At 42.8% G+C, this 19,828-nt stretch overlaps 1 protein-coding gene across 1 annotated transcript in view; it reads right to left on the bottom strand.

Annotated features, from left to right (window-relative positions):
- Window positions 1-19,828, bottom strand: part of LOC101542927 (WD repeat-containing protein on Y chromosome-like) — an 89,071-nt gene that overhangs the window by 55,817 nt on the left and 13,426 nt on the right. The window contains exons 3-4 of the mRNA XM_055123996.1: window positions 10,185-10,302; window positions 4,636-4,705 (exon numbers count right to left, since the gene is read on the bottom strand). Of these exons, the coding sequence (XP_054979971.1) occupies window positions 4,636-4,705; window positions 10,185-10,302 (188 nt within the window). The remainder of the gene's footprint in view (window positions 1-4,635; window positions 4,706-10,184; window positions 10,303-19,828) is intronic.

A 19,828-nucleotide genomic window follows, 5' to 3' on the forward strand; every position in this document is an offset into this window, starting at 1 on the left:
AAGACAGAGAGTAGACTGGAGATACAGATGTGGAAACTGACAACAATGGTACAGGCGGGATGTCAGAGGAGTGATGTAGACAGGAAACAGAGAACATGTGAGGACTGAACTCTGATGGCTCCAATGTTAATTCATGAAGATATGGAAGAACAAGCAAAGGAAGCAGAGAAGGAGGCAGGGCAGAGTCCTGTCTAGAGAGAATCAAGGTGGCATTTCACAGAAGGCTGAGACCATGGCCATGACTCATGACTGATGAATCCATGATGGTCATTCGGAACTGAAACCAGCTGGGGTTTCTCCTGTCTCCTTAGAGGAGAGATTTGTTGCTCCAAGAACTGGAGAGAGTGAGAGGGCTGAGAAGTGATTTGGGGACTGGGCTTGGAGGAAGGCCAGAATTATTTTTTTTAATTGAATCACCGTAAGAGACACAGTTACAAAGTTGTTTATGATCAGGTTTTAGGCATACAATGTTCTATCACCCATCTCTCCACCAGGTGTACATTTCCCACCACCAATGTCCCCAGAATCTCTCCCACCCCGCCCCACCCCATCCAGCCTGCCTCTATGGCAGTTACTTTCCTTCTCTCTCTCTCTCTCTCTCTCTCTCTCTCTCTCTCCCCAATTTTGGGCATTATGGTTTGCAATACAGGTATTGAGGGTATTGAGAGGTTATCATGTCTGGTTCTTTACCTACTTTCAGCATGCAGTTCTTATCCAGAGCAATCATTTACAACCATCATTATCATAGCGGTCCTTTCTCTATCCCAGCTGCCTTCTCCCCCAGAACTTGGGCCAGGATTGGTTTTGGACAAAATGGGGAGAGGTATTGGAAAGGGTGAGAATAAGCCACTTTTTACAGGACTCTCTAAGCATCAGCTTTCTTTTATTTGTTTTGTTATTTGAGCCACATCCATTGGTACTTAGAGATTCCTCCTGGCTCTACACTCAGGGATCACTCGTGGTGGGTCACAGGGGAACATGTGGAGGGCCAGTGAATAACCAGGTTGACTGCATTCAAGACAAGTACCTTACTATCTCTCCTGCCACCTGAGTTTTTCATGTCATATGGCCTGGCATGTCACAAAGTCTCAGAACAGAGACACAATGAGATTGAGCTGGGGCTGAGTAGGGCCTGGTTGATTCTCTAGCATTGTCTAGACTTTTAGAGATACTTTGTAGTGCTTTAGAGTTGTACGAAATCCTATAATGTGAGAAAGAAGAAAGGATGGATAGGAGACATCAGCAGAATGAATAATAAATAAATATTTGCTAGGGTCTAGTTAATCTTCTTACAGAATAAGAAAGGAAATAGATGTGAGTCACAGCTCTGATGGTGGCCAGGCTGGGGTTAGAATCAGAAACCTCAGGCTGGGGTTTATTGTTTTTCTTCTGCCTCCAAACAAACCCTGAATTTCAAGCTTCTTATGTCTCTGAAGAACTAAATTGCAGTTTCTTAGGATTCATACCCATCACTGTTCCAGAGAAAGACCATTTCCTAGTTCTAAGAATGCCTAATGAAAATTCTCAAGAAATATCTTAACCATTGCCTGGCTTTTGGCTCCTTTGGTGATTTAAATGTCAGTGAGTATGAAACTGATATAGGATATATCCTTGCAAAATACACAAACTTAGTGGCTATGAAACAGAGGGGGAAGAGGTCTTAGTGCAGAGTCCTGTCAGGAAAGAAACAACTGAAACTTCTCAGGAGGGGGAGACCATGAACATGACTCATGGCTAAGTTTTCATGATGTTCAGTGGCAACTGGTACCCTACACTAATGGATAAAAAAGTAGAAAACAGAACCTGGGATTTTAGCTTTCCTAAAGCTTAGTTATGCTCAAGACAGCTAGGCTGAAAGACAGCATAAAACAAATGAGAGGCTTAAAGAGATGCTAAATGTTTTATTTGCTGCAAACATTGCTTGGTGATCTCAGCCCAGGCCAAGTAAATCCACAAGTGGGGCAGAGGATAGGGGTAAGCGGGGAAGAATGCCAAGAGCAGCCTGGAAGGTCAAAAGAAAAAGAGGAAGATCATTCCAGCCAGCTCATTGGCTGGCGAAGCTCTTGGGTAGGGAGAGAGTCAAGTTGAGACAAACACCAAGTCCCCCATCTTCCCAGTTTGCGTTCACCGCTCCCTCCCCTCCTCTGGCCCCAGCTGCCACAAAGAGCAGCTCTCAACACTGGTGGCAAATTAAAGTCACTGAGACACATCCAGAAAGTTGCCTTCCTCACAGACAGTGACTTTTAATTTGGGTGACACTATTGGATTCCCTGGAAGAGCTTTAATTTTACTCTTATTTTATTTTACCTCATGTTCAAAACATTTATTTGAGGGGTTAAGTTTCCCCAGAAGAGCTCAGATGGACCCTTCTGGTCAGCTGTGTGGACCTGAGTGCTTAGGCAATGATGTGGTACAGTTTGGGCCCAGGAGTGTTGGGTGGGGGACATTCAGAGCCAGGGATAGAACTCAGGTCCTAGCACCTGCAAAGCACGCTGGGAGAGCTTTCAAAGATTCCCATAGAAAGGCTTTTGAGTTTCCAAATATTCCCATGTTTCAGACCAGTTAAGTGAGAATAAAAATAAGGCCCAGATACTATTAGGCTGCTCCAGGGTCAATAAGAGATGAAAAAAATTCATTTCTTTTTCTTTCTTTTCTTTGCTTTTTTTTTCTTTTCTTTGCTTTTTAAAAATACATTTAAATTTTTTTTATTTTTTATTTTATAAAGTAGCTCACAATAGTTGATTATATTTAACATTCAAGCACCAATCCTACCAACATTATGCCTTCCCACTACCACATTTTGGATGTTTCCATCCTGAACCCCAACTCCTGCCCCAAAGCACAACCAAAATAATGTATTTTGTATTGCTTGTCATAAAAACTGCTGAAAATGTTACAAAAAAAAGTATCTTTAGAGGAAAGAGTGTGAAGATTATTGTATTTCACCGAGGGGCCATTAAGCCCTTTCATAAGAGATCACTAGCATGTTGTTAAAGGTTGAGCCTATGTGCATATATATATGTACATATATATATATATATGCACACACACATATATATCTGTAAAAAAGTATTTTCCTCTAAGATTGGTTGCCTCCTACTTTGAACCAAATGTTTTTGGAGTATGGGTAGGATATGTGGTATGAAGTATCGCACGGCCATGAATGCGGCCCCTGGGTCCAGAAATAGGTTCACTCATGGGTGAGGCTTGGCCTGCGTGTGTGGAGAGTGGTTGTGAGCATGGCAGTAGTTGAGTTCTAGAGGTTTTCAGCTTCCAGGTCTGGGTTCCTTGGGGCGGGGAGGGGTCTTACTCACCCCCCACCCCCGGGGAACCCCTAGTGAAACAGCTTGGTGTGGGGTCTGGTGGCATGATTATGGCAAGTGTCATGTTATACTCCCTTCCGGGAGAGAAGGAGATGCAAGTTTTTTTTTAAAAAATATGTTTGGGGCACACCCAGCTGCACTCAGGGCTTACTCCTGATTCTGTGCTTAGAAATCAATGTTGGAGGGGTTTGGAGGACCATATAGGGTACCTGAGATTGAACCTGGATCAGCCACATCCAAAGCAAATGCCACATCCAAAGCAAATGCCTTTCCCGCTGTACTACTCTATTCTGGCCCTATATCTATTTCTAACCAGGAGTTGGTATCAAGGCAATAGACCATTGTCAAAGAACTGGGTCAAATTTGAACCAACCTCTCTGATCTTGTGGTTCACACAGCACCAGGACATATGTTCTTGTTCTGGTTCGGACCCCAAATGGCTCCCCTGTGAATAACACAGACCCATCCTGACCCCTTTCTTGCTCCACAGATGTAAGATCATCTTAGTCTAGTCCACTAGCAGGACATCCCATACATAAGAGGAAGGGACAGACAGAGACTTGGGTTCTACTTTGACCTCTCTTTGAATTCAGTGGGTCCAAGTTCAGCTTCTCAAAATTCTAAATTTCTTTAAGTTCTGGATCTCCCCACTGCCTCCAGTGAAAGCTTTTATATCCAGCATGCCATTGGAACTCTTAAAATGTTCCTGGTTTTTGGGCTGGGGAGATAGCTTAGGGGTTAGGGTGCTCACCTTGGCTTTGATCCCCAGCCTCATGGTCTCTCAAAAGCATTGCCTAGGCTGACCCTGGTGGCCCCCAACACTATAGGACTCTAGCATTGATATGCTTGCCCCAGGCTCCCTAACACCACTTGGAGGCCCCCTCCAAAATTCCAAAATCCACTTCATGCTTACTAGTTCCACAAGACTACAGTGCAGTGTGGATGTCACTATGTATATATGCTTCTATGATACTTTAGGGCATTCAAATGCAGTAGCCTGTGGAGGTCGCTTTAAGTGGATTTTGCTCTTATTTTATTCCTAAATATTCTGATGGAATGCTCAGTCTGTGCTTTGTTGGCACGGCTAGATCTAGCTCTCACCTGCCCGGGGATGGGCCTAGCCTCCCTCTGCCTCCCCCAGAGGCTGACTAAACTGTGGATCGTGGCCCACTCTGAGCTGTACCATGAGTTCTACACAGCGTGTGGGATGTCTGTTGCAATGCTAGAATGATCGATGTGGGAGGTGTGCAAGGAGGGTTCCAACACACAGAGAAATGAATGACTGTAGACGCTAGGGGAATGGAAGTAGTACCTATCACGAGAGCGGTGGGCTCATGGTTGCAGCTTGAAATGACAGCTTTGATGGAGTCGTAGTAGTTCAACTAGAAATGAAAATAAGAGAGGAGGACATGCACATTAATATAAAGGTTGCATACCATGCCAACTAAAGTCAGAGCACTCTTTCAACATTCCTTGAAAGGGGAAGAAAGGGTTGTCCAGAGAGGTACATTTTTATTTGTTTTGTGTTGTCTTGGGACCAGGCCCAGCAGTGATCAGGGGTCATTCTTGGCAGTGATCAGGGGATTGTATGTGTGATTTGTGAGATATAACCTCTATTTGTTAAATGATTTAACCTCTGTGCTATCTTTACAACTTCAAAGGCACATTTTATGAGACACATTATATGGACAGCACATGGAGCTTGTCATTCTTTGCCATGTGCTCAAGGCTAACCCCAGAACATACTTCCCTGGTGTCCTGCCTGAGGATCCTGCTTGGGTTTCCTCTGTCTTCTTTGTTTTTTGGGGCGGGAGGTGGGGCATATCCAGTTGGTTCTTAAGGCTGACATTTGACTCTGCACTCAGGGATCACTCCTGGCCAGGCAGAGGGGACCATGTGGGGTTCATGGTATTAAACTGCTGCGTGTAAGGCAAGTGTCCTATGTACTATTTGTACCCACTGCACCATCTCTCCAGCTCGGGGTTTTCTATTTTAGGTGAAGCTGAGAAACCCAGAGTGAACCTGCATAGTTGCAGAGCTTTGATTTGAAAACCAATCCTCTTTCACTGAGAGTCATACTTGTTTATTTTAGTTTTATTCTTTATTTCTCACTCATTTTTATTTGGAGGAATCTTGCCTGACAATAATCTTGGTATCAGTGTTTCGGGCCTCACATCCACCGCCAGTGTGACACTTACCTCCTCTGACCCCTCTCTCAAGGTCCCTTCTCATCATCCACTCACCCCTGCCACTCCCTCCCTGCACCACTTGGAAGACTCAGGTCTATAGGCAGAGTCTTTTTTTTTGGCGGGGGGGGGGATGTGGGGGATGCATACTTAGCACTTCTCAGGGGTTACTCCTGACTCTGCACTTAGGAATCACTCCTGGCGCACTTCTCTCCTGGCGCACTTGACAGAACATTTGATGCTAGGAATCAAATCCAGGTTAGTGGCATGTAAGGCAAATGTCCTACCCACTGTGCTCCAGCCACTGTAGGCAGAATCTTGATGTTTGTTTTCATTCCCATGGTCTCTATTTTTCTGTATTGACTTCATTATTATCTCTACACACTGATTTGTTATTGGCCTCTTTTAAAAATAGTTCTAATATTGTGTTCTGTGTGTGGTGCTGCTACACCCTACCAACCACCAGAGTGCCCAGAAACGCCCCCCACCCCCTTACCCCCAGCACCCTCTGCTCCCAGTTCTCTTGACTGTAACTCAAGGTCATTTCCATTTGGGACAGTCTAATCTCTTGTTTACACTCCACATATGAGTGGGAGTCATATTTAACTGAAAATTATCCAGCATGGTATACAAAGAAAGGCAAACTCTTCTGTTTCACTGCCTTTGAAAATAGAGGGCCAACGTTTGACTCAGCAATACCACTGCTGGGAATATATCCCAGAGAAGCAAAAAAGTATAGTCGAAATGACATCTGCACTTATATGTTCATCGCAGCACTGTTTACAATAGCCAGAATCTGGAAAAAACTCGAATGCCCTAGAACAGATGACTGGTTGAAGAAACTTTGGTACATCTCTACAATGGAATACTATGCAGCTGTTAGAAAACATGAGGTCATGAACTTTGCATATAAATTGATCAACATGGAGAGTATCATGCTAAGTGAAATGAGTCAGAAAGAGAGAGACAGACATAGAAAGATTGCACTCATCTGTGGAATATAGAATAACAGAGTAGGAGACTTAACAACCAAGAATAGTAGAAATAAGTATCAGGAGGCTGACTCCATGGCTTGGAAGCTGGCCTCACATTCTGGGGAGAAGGCAACTCAGATAGAGAAGGGAACACCAAGTAAAATGTGGTTGGAAGCCATGCGGGGGAAGGGCGATGCGTGCTGAATGTAGACTAGAGACTGAACACAACGGCCACTCAACATCTTTATTGCAAACCACAACACCTAATTAGAGAGAGAGAACAAAAGGGAATACCCTGTCACAGTGGCAGGGTAGGGTGGGGGGAGATGGGACTGGGGAGGTGGAAGGGATGCTGGGTTTACTGGTGGTGGAGAATAGGCACTGGTGAAGGGATGGGTTCTCAAACTTTGTATGAGGGAAACATGAGCACAAAAATGTATTAATCTGTAACTGTACCCTCACGGTGATTCACTTATTAAAAAATAAATTAAAAATAAATAAATAAAATAAAAAATTTAAAAAAAAAGAAAATAGAGGGCCAAGCTTCAGGACAGATATACTGGAATGAGAGCACCAGAGCTTGCAGGTAGGGCCCTAATGTAATGTCAGGACCCAGCCACAAGTGCCAAGAAGAAGCCAGATTTGGTGGGGTTTGAAGGGTTCTGTTTTTTCTTCCAGACACCCCCCCTCCCTTCTACCACAGAATAAAACCTTGCAAATTGGATTAAAATCATTTGGGTCTTGAAAGAGCAAGATGCTAGCTGCTAAGGATGGCATGATATACCCGCCAGGCATGACACCAAGCCTAGAGAAAAATACAGAAGAGTCCTTGACACCAAGGCTCACGGGGTGTGGAAAACAAGCGAAAAAACCCAAAAAGTAACTTTGGAGGTGATAGAGGATTTCTGGACCACGGCTCAGGACAGCTGGACTGAACTTGGTGCCAACGCAACCTTGGATGATTAGAACTAACTTTCAGCTTTTCTCCATGGGAACAGGCTCCCCAAGTCAGTTCCCAGGGTCAATCCCCCAGTTCAGTTCTTGTTTAGTGTTGATGCTCTTTGTTTTTTTCCCTTCAAGTTCCTCAGTGCCTGGCACTCTGCTCTTGGGCAGCTCTGGCCTTGGAGCACTTGGAACTATTTTTCCTTTTATCTTGATAGTCAGACTGGAGCAAAAGCACAGTGGGTAGGGCATTTGCCTTGCACGCAGCCGACTTGGGTTTGATTCCTCCGTCCCTCTCAGAGAACCTGGCAAGCTACCGAGAGTATCCCGCCCACATGGCAGAGCCTGGCAAGCTACCCATGGCGTATTTGATATGCCAAAAACAGTAACAACAAGTCTCACAATGAAGATATTACTGGTGCCTGCTCAAGCAAATTGATGAACAACGGGATGACTGTGACCGTGACAGTGACCTTGATAGTCACCAATCCCCACAGAGAATGAAACTGCAAAGGGTAGGAGAGTCTGAGGCTAGTGGTTACAGTGGACCAACTCCCCACATTCTGGCAAAAACAAGGCTTTTCTGTCTTAAGCGGGAGAATCCAGGCACAAAAGCCCACACATGGAGTGGCACCATAGACATGAAATGGCTAGAGGAGGTGACTGGACAGACAGAAAATGCATTGGTGTTTGCCTGCGGTTGGTGGACAGAAATGATGTTAACTATCTGTGCTTTAGAGTGTTCTTATGGGGGTGATGGAAATGCTCTGAAACTGGATTATGGTGATACTGCACAACTCAGTAACTTCATCAACAACCGTTGATCATGAACTTAAAATGGGGGCATTTATGATATTTAAATTGGGCTGCAGCAATGTTGCAGGGAAACAAAAAATTAAAGAGATTTTATGTCTGCCTATTTAATCAGACTTTTATTTTCTTTTTTATGTAGTTTTCTTAACTCACATTTCCTCTCTACTGTAGGTTTGGAATTTTATTTTCTTTGTGCTGAAAATTTTATTTATTTTAATCTTTTAGACAAAGGTTATTTTGTTGTTCTATATTTTTTCACTTAGCAAGTAAGTTTAGTTTTATTTATTCCCCCTTTCCCACAACAATATATCTGACTTTCGTTTCCTGGATGTCTTAGTTTTTGGGGTGGGGGATGCAGACGGGTCACACTCAGATCTGCTCAAGGCTTACTACTGACTCTGGGCTCAGAGATCTCTTCTGGTGGTGTTTAGGGGATGGTATGCAGTGCCAGGGATTGAACAGGCATCATCCATACATAAATCAAGTGGCTTATCCCCTGAACTGGCTATCTCTAGCCCACATCTTAAGCAAAAAGTCTCTACTCAGTTTAAGCACAATGTGTTTAGAAAGAGGTCAGAGATGCAGGTGAGAGTCTGCTGTCCCAATTGTGTTCCAATGACTCCTGAAGGACTTCCGAACCACTTTCTTTTTTTTTTTTTACTTTATTTATTTTTTTTAATTAATAGTTTATTTTTAATTAGTGAGTGAACGTGAGGGTACAGTTACAGATTTATACATTTTTGTGCTCATGTTTCTCCCTTACAAAGTTTGATAACCCATCCCTTCACCAGTGCCCATTCTCCACCACCAGTAAACCCAACATCCCTCCCCCGCTCCCCAGTCCCGTCTCCCCCCACCCCACACTGCCACTATGGCAGGGTATTCCCTTTTGTTCTCTCTCTCTGATTAGGTGTTGTGGCCGAACCACTTTCTGCTTCTCTCAATGGCACATACCATTTGCCTCCCAAGATGCATCATTATAAAGGACAAAGGGGATTTAGTTTTTCACTTCCCAGAACCAATAGAAATGTCAGGAAAGCTGCCTCAGCTTCTTGTCTATTGACCGCCATCCTTCCCAGAAGAAGGGAAATTCACCAACGCCTTCAGACCTGACCCATAGGATACTTGGGGAGTAGAGAGGGTCCATGGAGCATGTCAAAGACTTTAACTCTTTCATTCACTATCTTCTAGTAGCCAGAGGTTTATTATTCTTTATACCTTCCTGAGTCATTCGTGTGAATATCTTTTCAGCTTTAATATTTTTTCATTTGGCTAACAAAATGATCTCAAAACCAGCGGAGTAGTTAGTAGATCTCATTAAAGAGTAGATTCCATTACTTATCTGCTAGCTAGCTTGGGTGATAGATTTGGAAAGGTAGGAGAAAAAGCTTAAATTGCAATTAACTTTCAGTTAAACCCCCCCCCTCCCCTCTCTCTCTCTCTCTCTCTCACACACACACACACATATACACACTCTTTCTCTTTTGGTGGCTTTTTTTTGGTTGGTTTTTGGGGTCACACCCAATGGAACTCAGGACTTATTCTTTTTTATTTAAATTTATTTATTTTTTTATTAGTGAGTCACAGTGAGGGTACAGTTACATATTCACACATTTTCATGCTTGTTTTTCCCTCATGCAATGTTTGAGAGCCCATCCCTTTACCAGTGTCATTCTCCACCACCAATGAACCCAGTATCCCTCCCACCCCCCCAATCCCATCTCCCCCACCCCACCCCGCCTCTGTGGTGGGGCATTCCTATTTTATATCTCTCTTTTCAGAACTTATTCTTGACCTCTCCTCAGGCATCACTCCTGGCGGGACTCAAGGGATCACACGGGGTGCTAGGGAACTGAACCTGGCTCAGCTGTGTGCAAGGTAAGCAACCTACCCATTATACTACTCATCTATTCTGGCATCATCTCTCTCTCTTTTTAAATGCTTACCTGAGTGACCCAGTCTCCATGCACTTTCCAGCGGACATAGTTCACGTCTGGCGAGGTCACAGCATTACTAATGCTAGTGTTGGGTATGTTGTCCACTTTGGGCAGTTTCTTCCAAGTTCTATGACGAAAAACCCCAAAACTCAGTAAGATAAAATGAAAGCCTTTCCCTTCATTCCAAACCAGGTTTTCTCTTCTGGGAAGAAATTCTCTCATTTTTCTCCTTTGCTCTGACAAAATCATCTTATCCTAGGTGGCACTGCTAAGTCTGCACAGTACCTTCTGTAGTTGCTAGCCCATGTGATGTCTCTCTGTTCTGGGCTTTAGGAAGACAAAGGATATACCTGCTATATGTTGCTCTAATATTATCACCTAGATGTACACAACCAGGGGGGCCAGGGAGCTTCTTCTTGAGTTCCAGAAGGGCCACAGTGAGCAGAGACTCACTATGATTGCAATACTTAGCAGCCAGCGGTGCCCATAAGTCCCTGCATGCTCAGAAGGGGTTTGAGCAGCCTTCTACAAGAAAGTATTTTAAGTCAGTCCTTCAAAAAAAACATAGGCATCACACATAGAGGCAGATGAAAGCACTTAGAGGTGCATGAGGGGCATCACATGAGATTCACGCTCCTTAATTACTGATGAATTTACATGAGAGAGACAGAACATCCTTCTAGTGGCAGATGCCAAAACACGCAGTCCTGTAACAGAGGAATGGTGAGTCGTGGAGGAATCCATAGTTGTCTACTCAGTAGTCATTCTCCTCCTTCTTTCTTGACAATAATACTAAGGCAGCAGGTTGGAGAGCATGAGGATAAGGCACTTGCCTTGCATGCATCAGACATGGGTTTAGTCTCCAGCACCACATACAGACCCCAAAGCACTGTCAGCCGTGATTCCTGAGCACAGAGTCAGGAATAAGCCCTGAGCATTGGCTAATTCCTATTCTGTCCAAAGAAGAAAGAAAGAAAGAAAGAAAGAAAGAAAGAAAGAAAGAAAGAAAGAAAGAAGGAAGGAAGGAAGGAAGGAAGGAAGGAAGGAAGGAAGGAAGGAAGGAAGGAAGGAAGGAAGAAAGCGAGGAAGGAAGGAAGGAAGGAAGGAAGGAAGGAAGGAAGGAAGAAAGCGAGGAAGGAAGGAAGGAAGAAAGTGAGGAAGGAAGGAAGGAAGGAAGGAAGAAAGAAAGAAAGAAAGAAAGAAAGAAAGAAAGAAAGAAAGAAAGAAAGAAAGAAAGAAAGGAAGGAAGGAAGAAAGGAAGGAAGGAAGGAAGAAAGGAAGGGAGGAAGAAAGGAAGGGAGGAAGAAAGAAAGAAAGAAAGAAAGAAAGAAAGCGAGGAAGGAAGGAAGGAAGAAAGCGAGGAAGGAAGGAAGGAAGGAAGAAAGAAAGAAAGAAAGAAAGAAAGAAAGAAAGAAAGAAAGAAAGAAAGAAAGAAAGAAAGAAAGAAAGAAAGGAAGGAAGGAAGCGAGGAAGGAAGGAAGGAAGGTAGAAAGAAAGAAAGAAAGAAAGAAAGAAAGAAAGAAAGAAAGAAAGAAAGAAAGAAAGGAAGGAAGGAAGGAAGGAAGGAAGGAAGGAAGGAAGAAAGAAAGCGAGGAAGGAAGGAAGGAAGGAAGGGAGGAAGGAAGGAAGGAAAAAAGAAAGAAAGAAAGAAAGCGAGGAAGGAAGGAAGGAAGAAAGGAAGGAAGGAAGGAAGGAAGGAAGGAAGGAAGGAAGGGAGGGAGGGAGGGAGGGAGGAAGAGAGGGAGGAAGGAAGGAAAGAAGGAAGGAAGGAAGGAAGGAAGGGTGGGAGGAAGGGAGGGAGGAAGGAGGAAAGAGAGGAAGGAGGAAGGGGAAGGAGGGAGGGAAGGAAGGAAGGAGGGAAGGGGGAAGGAAGAAAAGAAAAAAGGAAGGAAGAAGGAAGGAAGGAAGGAAGGAAGGAAGGAAGGAAGGAAGGAAGGAAGGAAGGAAGGAAGGAAGGAAGGAAGGAAGGAAGGAAGGAAGGAAGGAAGGAAGGAAGGAACCTACGGTCAGAATTTCTTGGTTTCAGGAGTGTCCAGTGACTCATTTCTGGTCAATGAGAAAAGATAAAATCTGCAAGAAGAGTTTTCCCTTCATAACATGTGAAGTGCATAAGAGACATCCTTTTTTCTCTGTCTTTCTAGCTCCCTAGTTATTTCTTCATTCTTTTCTTTTCCTTTTTCTGGAATGGTGCTAACATTTTTGAGCTGAGAGATGCCTAGATATGACCCCTGCAAGTCCATGCCATAGACTAAAGAACAGAAACCCAATGTGCTAATGATGGTGACAGGACTCCTGATAAGGCCATTGATAAGCTATCCCAATGCCACAGTGACCTAGATCCTGACACCTTTTGTTACTGAAAGCAAAACATTACCCTGCCCTAGTCACTTTTTGTTACTTAACAGTAGCAAACATTTATGAACTTCTCACAATATGTTCCAAACTGTTTCCAAACATTTGATAAATGAGAACTCTTTTACTTCTCAACATCATCCTAGGAGCTAGGCATTATTAATATTATTATTATTAACTTTCCAAAGTGACCAAGGAGCAAATTTAGGATTCAAACCCAGGTAACCCAAATTGCAGCTTAAAGTATTCTTTGCGGATGAATGAACTGAGTATAGTAGTCTATCATGAGTTTTCTTGTGATTTGATGAGAATCACAGAACTGTGAAACTGTGTAGTGTTGTGAACAATCCTTTGAGATGATTTTGAAAATATTAGAACTGGTGCAACTGTGTATTTCTGAAGGCCTGTGAGTGACATACTTTTATCCTACCACCAGTGCATTGCTACCCTCCTAAAGAAGTTTTCAATATTATCTTTTTTTTTCCTTTTGGTAATAACTGGAAAATTGGGGAGGAGATTAGGCTACACTGGTGGTGCTCATGGCTTACTCCTGGCTCTGTGCTCAGGGATCACTCCTGGTTAGGTTCAGGGGACTATATGGGATGCTGGTGATTGGACTATGGCCAGTCATGTGCAAGTCAGCAACCTATATTATCTCTATAGCCTCTTGTAACTCTGTTTAAAATGGAAACAAACAAAAAAAACAAACAGGAACAACTAAATCCAGCTGGTGAGACATGAGGCCTGAACATGCATGTGCTCATCACAGACTCTCATCAGTTCTAGATTTCCCCAGCTATTTCCTTAAATGACTGAGGTGGTAGACAAGGGAGTGGAAAACTCATTTATCCAGCCTGACTCCTCTCTCCTCCCCACTTCATATAAGCCAACTTGGGGGTCTCTCTCTTTCTGGCTGCAGGTAAGGTCTCCCATTCACAATGTGATGATGACTAGTAATCATAAGTGATTTCAAAGGTTCATTCTCACTTCAAGAGATAAAAATTTAGGGAAAAATATTTAAACTTCTTAGAATATTGCTTAGAAACATGAATTCAATATCATGTACATGAATTAATTGGTAGGGATAAAGTCTGCAAAATAAAAACTTGATTGCAATTTCTATTTCATTCTGAGAATAATTTCTTCACCGTTCCCCAGTTTTTCTTAATTCAGACATGACTCATGATCTGTGCTTTAAATTTCCATGAAACAGAAGGTAGATACGTTTCCTGGGATACCTATGACAAAAGGTATTCTTTTATGAAAGCACCTACGGGAGAAATGGAAATAGTCTTTGCTGCATCTGCTTTTCATTTACTTTGACATTGGTTTGGATAGATCTGGAGTGACAGTTCTTCATGGTGCTGATTTAATGAGTTTGAACACATTGATGTCACAGTCAGTTGTTCACCTTGGAGTTTATCTTTCAGTTTGTAAAAAATAAACTAGCACTTGTCTAAGCACCATTGCAATTGGGACCTAAGTCTCCTCCCCACCAAGATGCTATGTGGGACCCTGCATGTGGCCCATGGGAACCTCCTTGCACACCTATACTCCCAGAAGTTTTGTTTCAGTGGCTGTGGATGGGCTACAGCAGGTGGGATTCATACTCCAACAGATGAAATAGACAGAAAGAGGATCTATTGGAGGCCAGTATTGCATTTAAAATGATATTAAACACACAAAAAAGGAACTAAAAAATCAATAAGATGAAATGTAGTAAGATTAAAAGCCCCAAATTTAGGTTTAAACATCAATAGGGAAAGGAGGAGGCATGAATGGCTCAATCTGGAGCTAACATGTCAGTGGGTAAGAGCTTCGGGGCCATCTGGGGCCTGACGTTGTACAGCTCTGAAAACTCAGGTTGTTGTCCAGAACAGATTGAGGATGATAGGATGGACACCTTAGAATAAGGTCGACTGAAGGCAAGCCCAGGAGACCAGGAATGTTTATCTGGAAAATTTGATAGGTCATCTTCAAACACTTGAAAAACTGAGTTTCTTTTAGAATCTTTAAACATTTCTGGTTTTATCTTAGTTATAGACACTTGCTTAATGAGATTCACAGCTTTGTGTCTCAAAGCCTTGCTTCTCTCCACTCTCTAACCACAAAGGCTTCCTCCTTCCACATCATTGATAATTATTTAGTGTAGGATGACATTGCTTTGTCCTTTCCCCCTTGCCACAAGGAGCTTAGGTTTATCCTGGTCATACCCATCAAGGTGCTCCCAAGTCACTCCCATTCCTTTGTCTATCTGTAACCACTTCTCTATGCTCTCTTCCCCAAACAGTTAATCAGCTTTTCCCCCAATCAGGCTCTGTTAATTTGTAAGGTCAGATCTTTCTAGGAATCTGGACTTATATTGTAAGTTAATATTGCCTTTTACCTCTCCTTATGTCTTTTAGTTTACTTTAAAGCAATGTCCCTTTTGTATAGACACAAGAAGACAATATTATGCTTTTGTAGTTTGGGATTTAATTGGCTTCAAATATTATTCATTCCCAGGCATCTGCTTTCTTGACTTAAGCCTCATTTGCCCTCAGTTCCTAGCACCCCAAAATCAGGGTCCTCACAAGGGACGGGATGGACCCAGGGTAAGCGGTGAGTTATGTGCTACCCTGGCATCGAGATGGGCCTGGCCAAAGTGCCACGATTCTTAACTAAGAGCTTGATCATGGACAAATGCATGATCCAAAAGTAATGATGAGACTAGGACCCTGCTAGGGATAGGAAAGACTAATCTGGCCTGAGCACTGTAGTCTGAGATAGAGATGGCCCCAGGAGAGCAATTCTATAAGCTTAATGCATCTCTTAATGTGTCCATACAAAATGATTAATATTATGAATGGTTATATGTTTGTTGGCCAAGGAGAGGAGAAACACACTCATGGGATTCTGCCCTAGGGTGGGTCATCCTGCTGAAAGAGAATCTGTCCTAGAAGCAGCATCCCCTGAAGGAAAGAACTTTACTCCTATTGATTGCGACCACACCTATGTGTGAGCCCCAACCCCCTCATGCTGGGGGGATTTAACGAGGCTGTAAGAGTAGGTTGGGGGTCCAGATCAAGAGCTGAGAGAGAAGCAGAGAGAGAGAGATAGGGAGAGACAAGAGTGAATGAAATAAACAGCAACTGATCAATCAACCGGCTTGGCCCTCGTTTCCTCCTGTCTGCCCCATGGTCAGGGCCAATCCGGCTGGATGAGCAGCCCGGGACTGACCCCCTGAACACCCGAGGGCAGCCAATGGTTAGAGCTTCCAGGGCTCTCCCCTGGTGCCCCTGGCAGAAGTTTTTTAGTATCTATCTTGTATCTCCAATAATATCCTTGCATTGTTTCTAATTTTTCAATGTGCGGCATCTCCCACTAAATCTCTCAAGATGTGCAACCCTACCAGATATTCCCACTATTGGCTTCATCTTGTAAAGGCCCTGGTCACCCTACACCTGCAATGTGATTATCATCTAGGTTTTTCCTTTAATGTCATGCTTCTTTTCTGCATTTTGTGCCTTTGTTTTTTTTTCCTGTATTTTGTTTTCTGTATCATGCACCCATTCTTCCTCTTTTCCATTATCTCTTCCACTTGATGCAGAATTATCTTCAGTAGTTCTCTGAGAAGGATACTCAAATGGTAGGTACATTTTTGAGGCTTTGCCTCTTTGGAGGTGGTTTGATCTACACTCCTGGTTCTATAATCATTTATCTGGATTTTTCACTCAGCAACAAAGCAAAAAAAGCAACAAGTTCTCAAACAGAGGAAGGGATTGCTCCATTGCCTCCTAGCCTCCAGCACTGCCGTGGCAATGCTCCACTTGTTCACAATTCCCAGTCCTATCGTGGCAAAATGATTTTTTTCCTCCTCCGGACCCTTTTGAACATTTCTCTTACCTCTTGAAATTTTGGAAAATGTTCTCAAATTGTTTATTGGCTTATTACCGTACCTCTCTTTACTCTTTTTGGTATGCTTAGTATTTGGTCAGTTTTCTTCCTCGAGTGATCTTATGGTTTTCTTATTTTATTTCATTTGCTTTTTTTGAGTTTGGTTTTCTTGCTATTTTCTGGGAGAGCACTATCTTATAATCCTTCCATAGAGTTAGAAAAATTTACATCACAATTTTATGTTCTAATAATCCTTTTTTATTATGTGACCCTCCCTTTAACAGTACCCCTTATTTAATGGATTTTATCTTATCTCTTCAAGCATAATAATGCTTTCTTGTTGCTATTTCCTGAATAGCAGGGGAAAGTGAGTGAGTTGGGGTTGCTGTATAATGAATTGAATTGGGTCTCTGTTATCCCTGTGGATTTTATGCCATGGGGTTTCCATGTGTGAGACCCTGCATTTGGTCATCAGAACTACAGGGGAAAAGTCCCTTCCTTTTTTGAGACAAGTTTTACTTAGAAGGGAGTAAAAGTAGATGTATGTGTTCAAGTAACCTTGCCTGAATGTTACAAAATATCTAAAACCTATTTGAAATCCCATAGAGATTATGTTTTAATATTTGGAAATGTCCACATTTTAAGGAGTTGTCTCCTAAATATAGAGACTTCCTTTTTTCTGGAAGGTGAGTTATGTGAGAAGTAGACAACCTCTCTTTATCTCAGCTTCAAAGTAATCAATTAGCTGAGATGCCTGCTGTGACCTTCTTGTTCAGAAGTCTTCGAACCTATCATTTAATCTATGGTGTCATTAAACTTTCTCTTGGCTTGCAGTGATGTTCAGATAGATACCCCTGAGACGATGGGCTTTCATTTTTGCTTCATTTTTCTATAGCCCACTGTGGACTTTTGTGGAAGAATGTCTATAGTGGAGAAGTGTGGAGAAGATTTCCTTTTTTTCTGATTCTGTCATCAAAAGGTTGCAAGTAATAAGTCAATCTGTGCTAATAGTCAGAAAATTGCCTCTTTTACCACCCCCACCACCCCCAAACAGCAGAAGGGTGAGAAGAAATCTGCCACTGACATGAAACATGCAATTGCTGTGTCCCAGCATTTCTCAAGAGGAGAAGAGCCTGAAACCTAACAGAATGATGACAATACTATACAACATATGAGTAAATGTTGGGATATAGCTCTAAATATTTTAGGCCTAACATTGGTTTGTCATTTCGCCCTTGCCACAAGTTTAGGATTATTGAGTCGCACCCATCAAAGTGCTCCTGTCACTCCCATTCCTTTGTTTATCTGTAACCAATGCTCTCTTCCCCAACCACTTAGGCCCTGCATTTGATCATCAGAACTACAGGTGAAAAATATCTTTCCTTTTTTGAGACAAGTGTTATTTAGAAGGGAGTAAAAGTAGATGTATGTGTTCAAGTTACCCTGTCTGAATGTTACAAAATATCTAAAACCTAGATTTAGATATCTTTCTTTAGAAAGTTATATTTTCTAAATATCTTTAAATATTTAGAAAAGTTAATCAGCTTTTCCCTCTAATCAGAATCTGTTAATTTTTAAGGTCAGACCTTTCTAGGACACTAGAAATTAATTTTGCAAATTAATATTGCCTTTCTCCTCTCCTTGTGTGTTTTAAATAGTCTACTTTTAAGCAATGTCCTTTTTGTATGGACAAAGAAAGACAGTTGTTAACATGCTTTTGTAACATGGGATTTAATTGGCTTCAACTATTATTCACTCCCGGGCATCTGCTTTCTCGATTTAAGCCTCTGTTGCCCTTAGTTCCTAGCACCCCAAAAGCAGGGTCCCAACGAGGAACTGAAGGGACCCAGAGCAAGCTGTAAGCTACGCTGGCATCGATATGGGCCAGGCCAAAACGCCACGATTCTTAACTATAAAAGCTTGATCATGGACAAATGCTGTCATGATCCAAAAACAACGATGAGACTAGGATCCTGCTAGGGATAGGAAAGAGTAATCTGGCCTAAGCACTATAGTCTGAGATCGAGATGCCCTCAGGAGAGCAATTCTATAAGCTTAATGTATCTCTTACTATGTCCATACAAAATGATTAGTATTATGAATGCTTATATGTGTAAGTTGGACAAGGAGAGGAGAAACACACTCATGGGATTCCACCCTTGGCTCGTCCTGCTGAAAGAGAATCTGTCCTAGAAGCAGCATGCCCTGAGAGAAAGAATTTTACCCCTATTGATTGTAACCACACCTATGTGTAAGACCCAACCCCTCATTTGCTGGGGGATTTAATGAGGCTGAAAGAGGGGGCTCGGGGGTGAAGCAGGGGGAGAGACAGGAGTGTATAGAGAGGAGATTGGAATAAACGGCAATTGAGACCAAGCAACCTGGCCCTCCTTCCTTCCTTCACCTCCTCATCGCCATCGGCCTCCCAGGGGTGGGGAAAGCGGCGTGAGAATACCAACCGAGAGTGGTGGGGGAAGAGATAGAGCCCCCGCTGTGCCTGCATACCCCTTTTTTGTGTTTACACAACTGGCATTCCTGGGTGGCCACTAACCTCCAACCAGCGTGCAACTAAAGGTAAGAACAGCGTTTGGTAGAACCCCACTCTAGGAAAGTTTAGTGGGAGAACAGGATTTTGTGGTGCATTGATTTAAAATACTAGCCATATTCCCCCACAAAGATGGGACAAAAACAGTGCCGCGTGAAGCCCTTTCAAAATCTTTCACACCAAACTGAATGTCGCAAGTTTTTTATTGAGCATTTTATTAATTGCTTTTTGCAATTAATTTATTTATTAATTAAGCATTTTGCAAAGAGAACTGGACATCGTGTAACTTGGGACCAACTCCTGTCCTGCCTAAAAACTGTCTACAAATTTCATCCTTGGTTTCCAGATAAGGGTACTTTGGAGCCTAAGGTTTGGGAAAAGATTAAGGAAAATGTCTTTAGGGAATTTAAATAAGGGGCTCAGATCCCCAAACAATTCTGGGTAACTTTGGAAATTGTTAACTCCATTCTCAAGGCTTTGGAAGGTACCTCCGAGGAGGATGTTAGATATACTATGGGAGGCTTTCCTCAGGAGTTAAACAGAGAAGATCTTAAGTATAAGGATGAAATAAAGAAAGTTCCTACTACTGAGAGAGCCATACCCTTGGCTCCTCCCATACCCAAACCTAGAAAGAAACCCTATGCTCAATGTTTGGCTACTCCCATACCCAAGCCCCAAAAGCAGCTCAAGGCATTTCCAGTGCAAACACGTTCTCAGAGCAAAAATCTCTCTGCCACAGATGAATTAACATTCCCTACTGATTTTAAGCCAGAGAGACCAACCACCCTGGCCCTCTTTCCTTCCTTCGCCTCCTCATCACCATCAGCCTCCGGGGGCGGGGGGGGGGGGTGGTGGAAGTGGCATGAGACTACCGAACAAG

Source organism: Sorex araneus, chromosome 1, assembly GCF_027595985.1.
Source record: "Sorex araneus isolate mSorAra2 chromosome 1, mSorAra2.pri, whole genome shotgun sequence".
NCBI classification, from domain to species: Eukaryota; Metazoa; Chordata; class Mammalia; order Eulipotyphla; family Soricidae; genus Sorex; species Sorex araneus.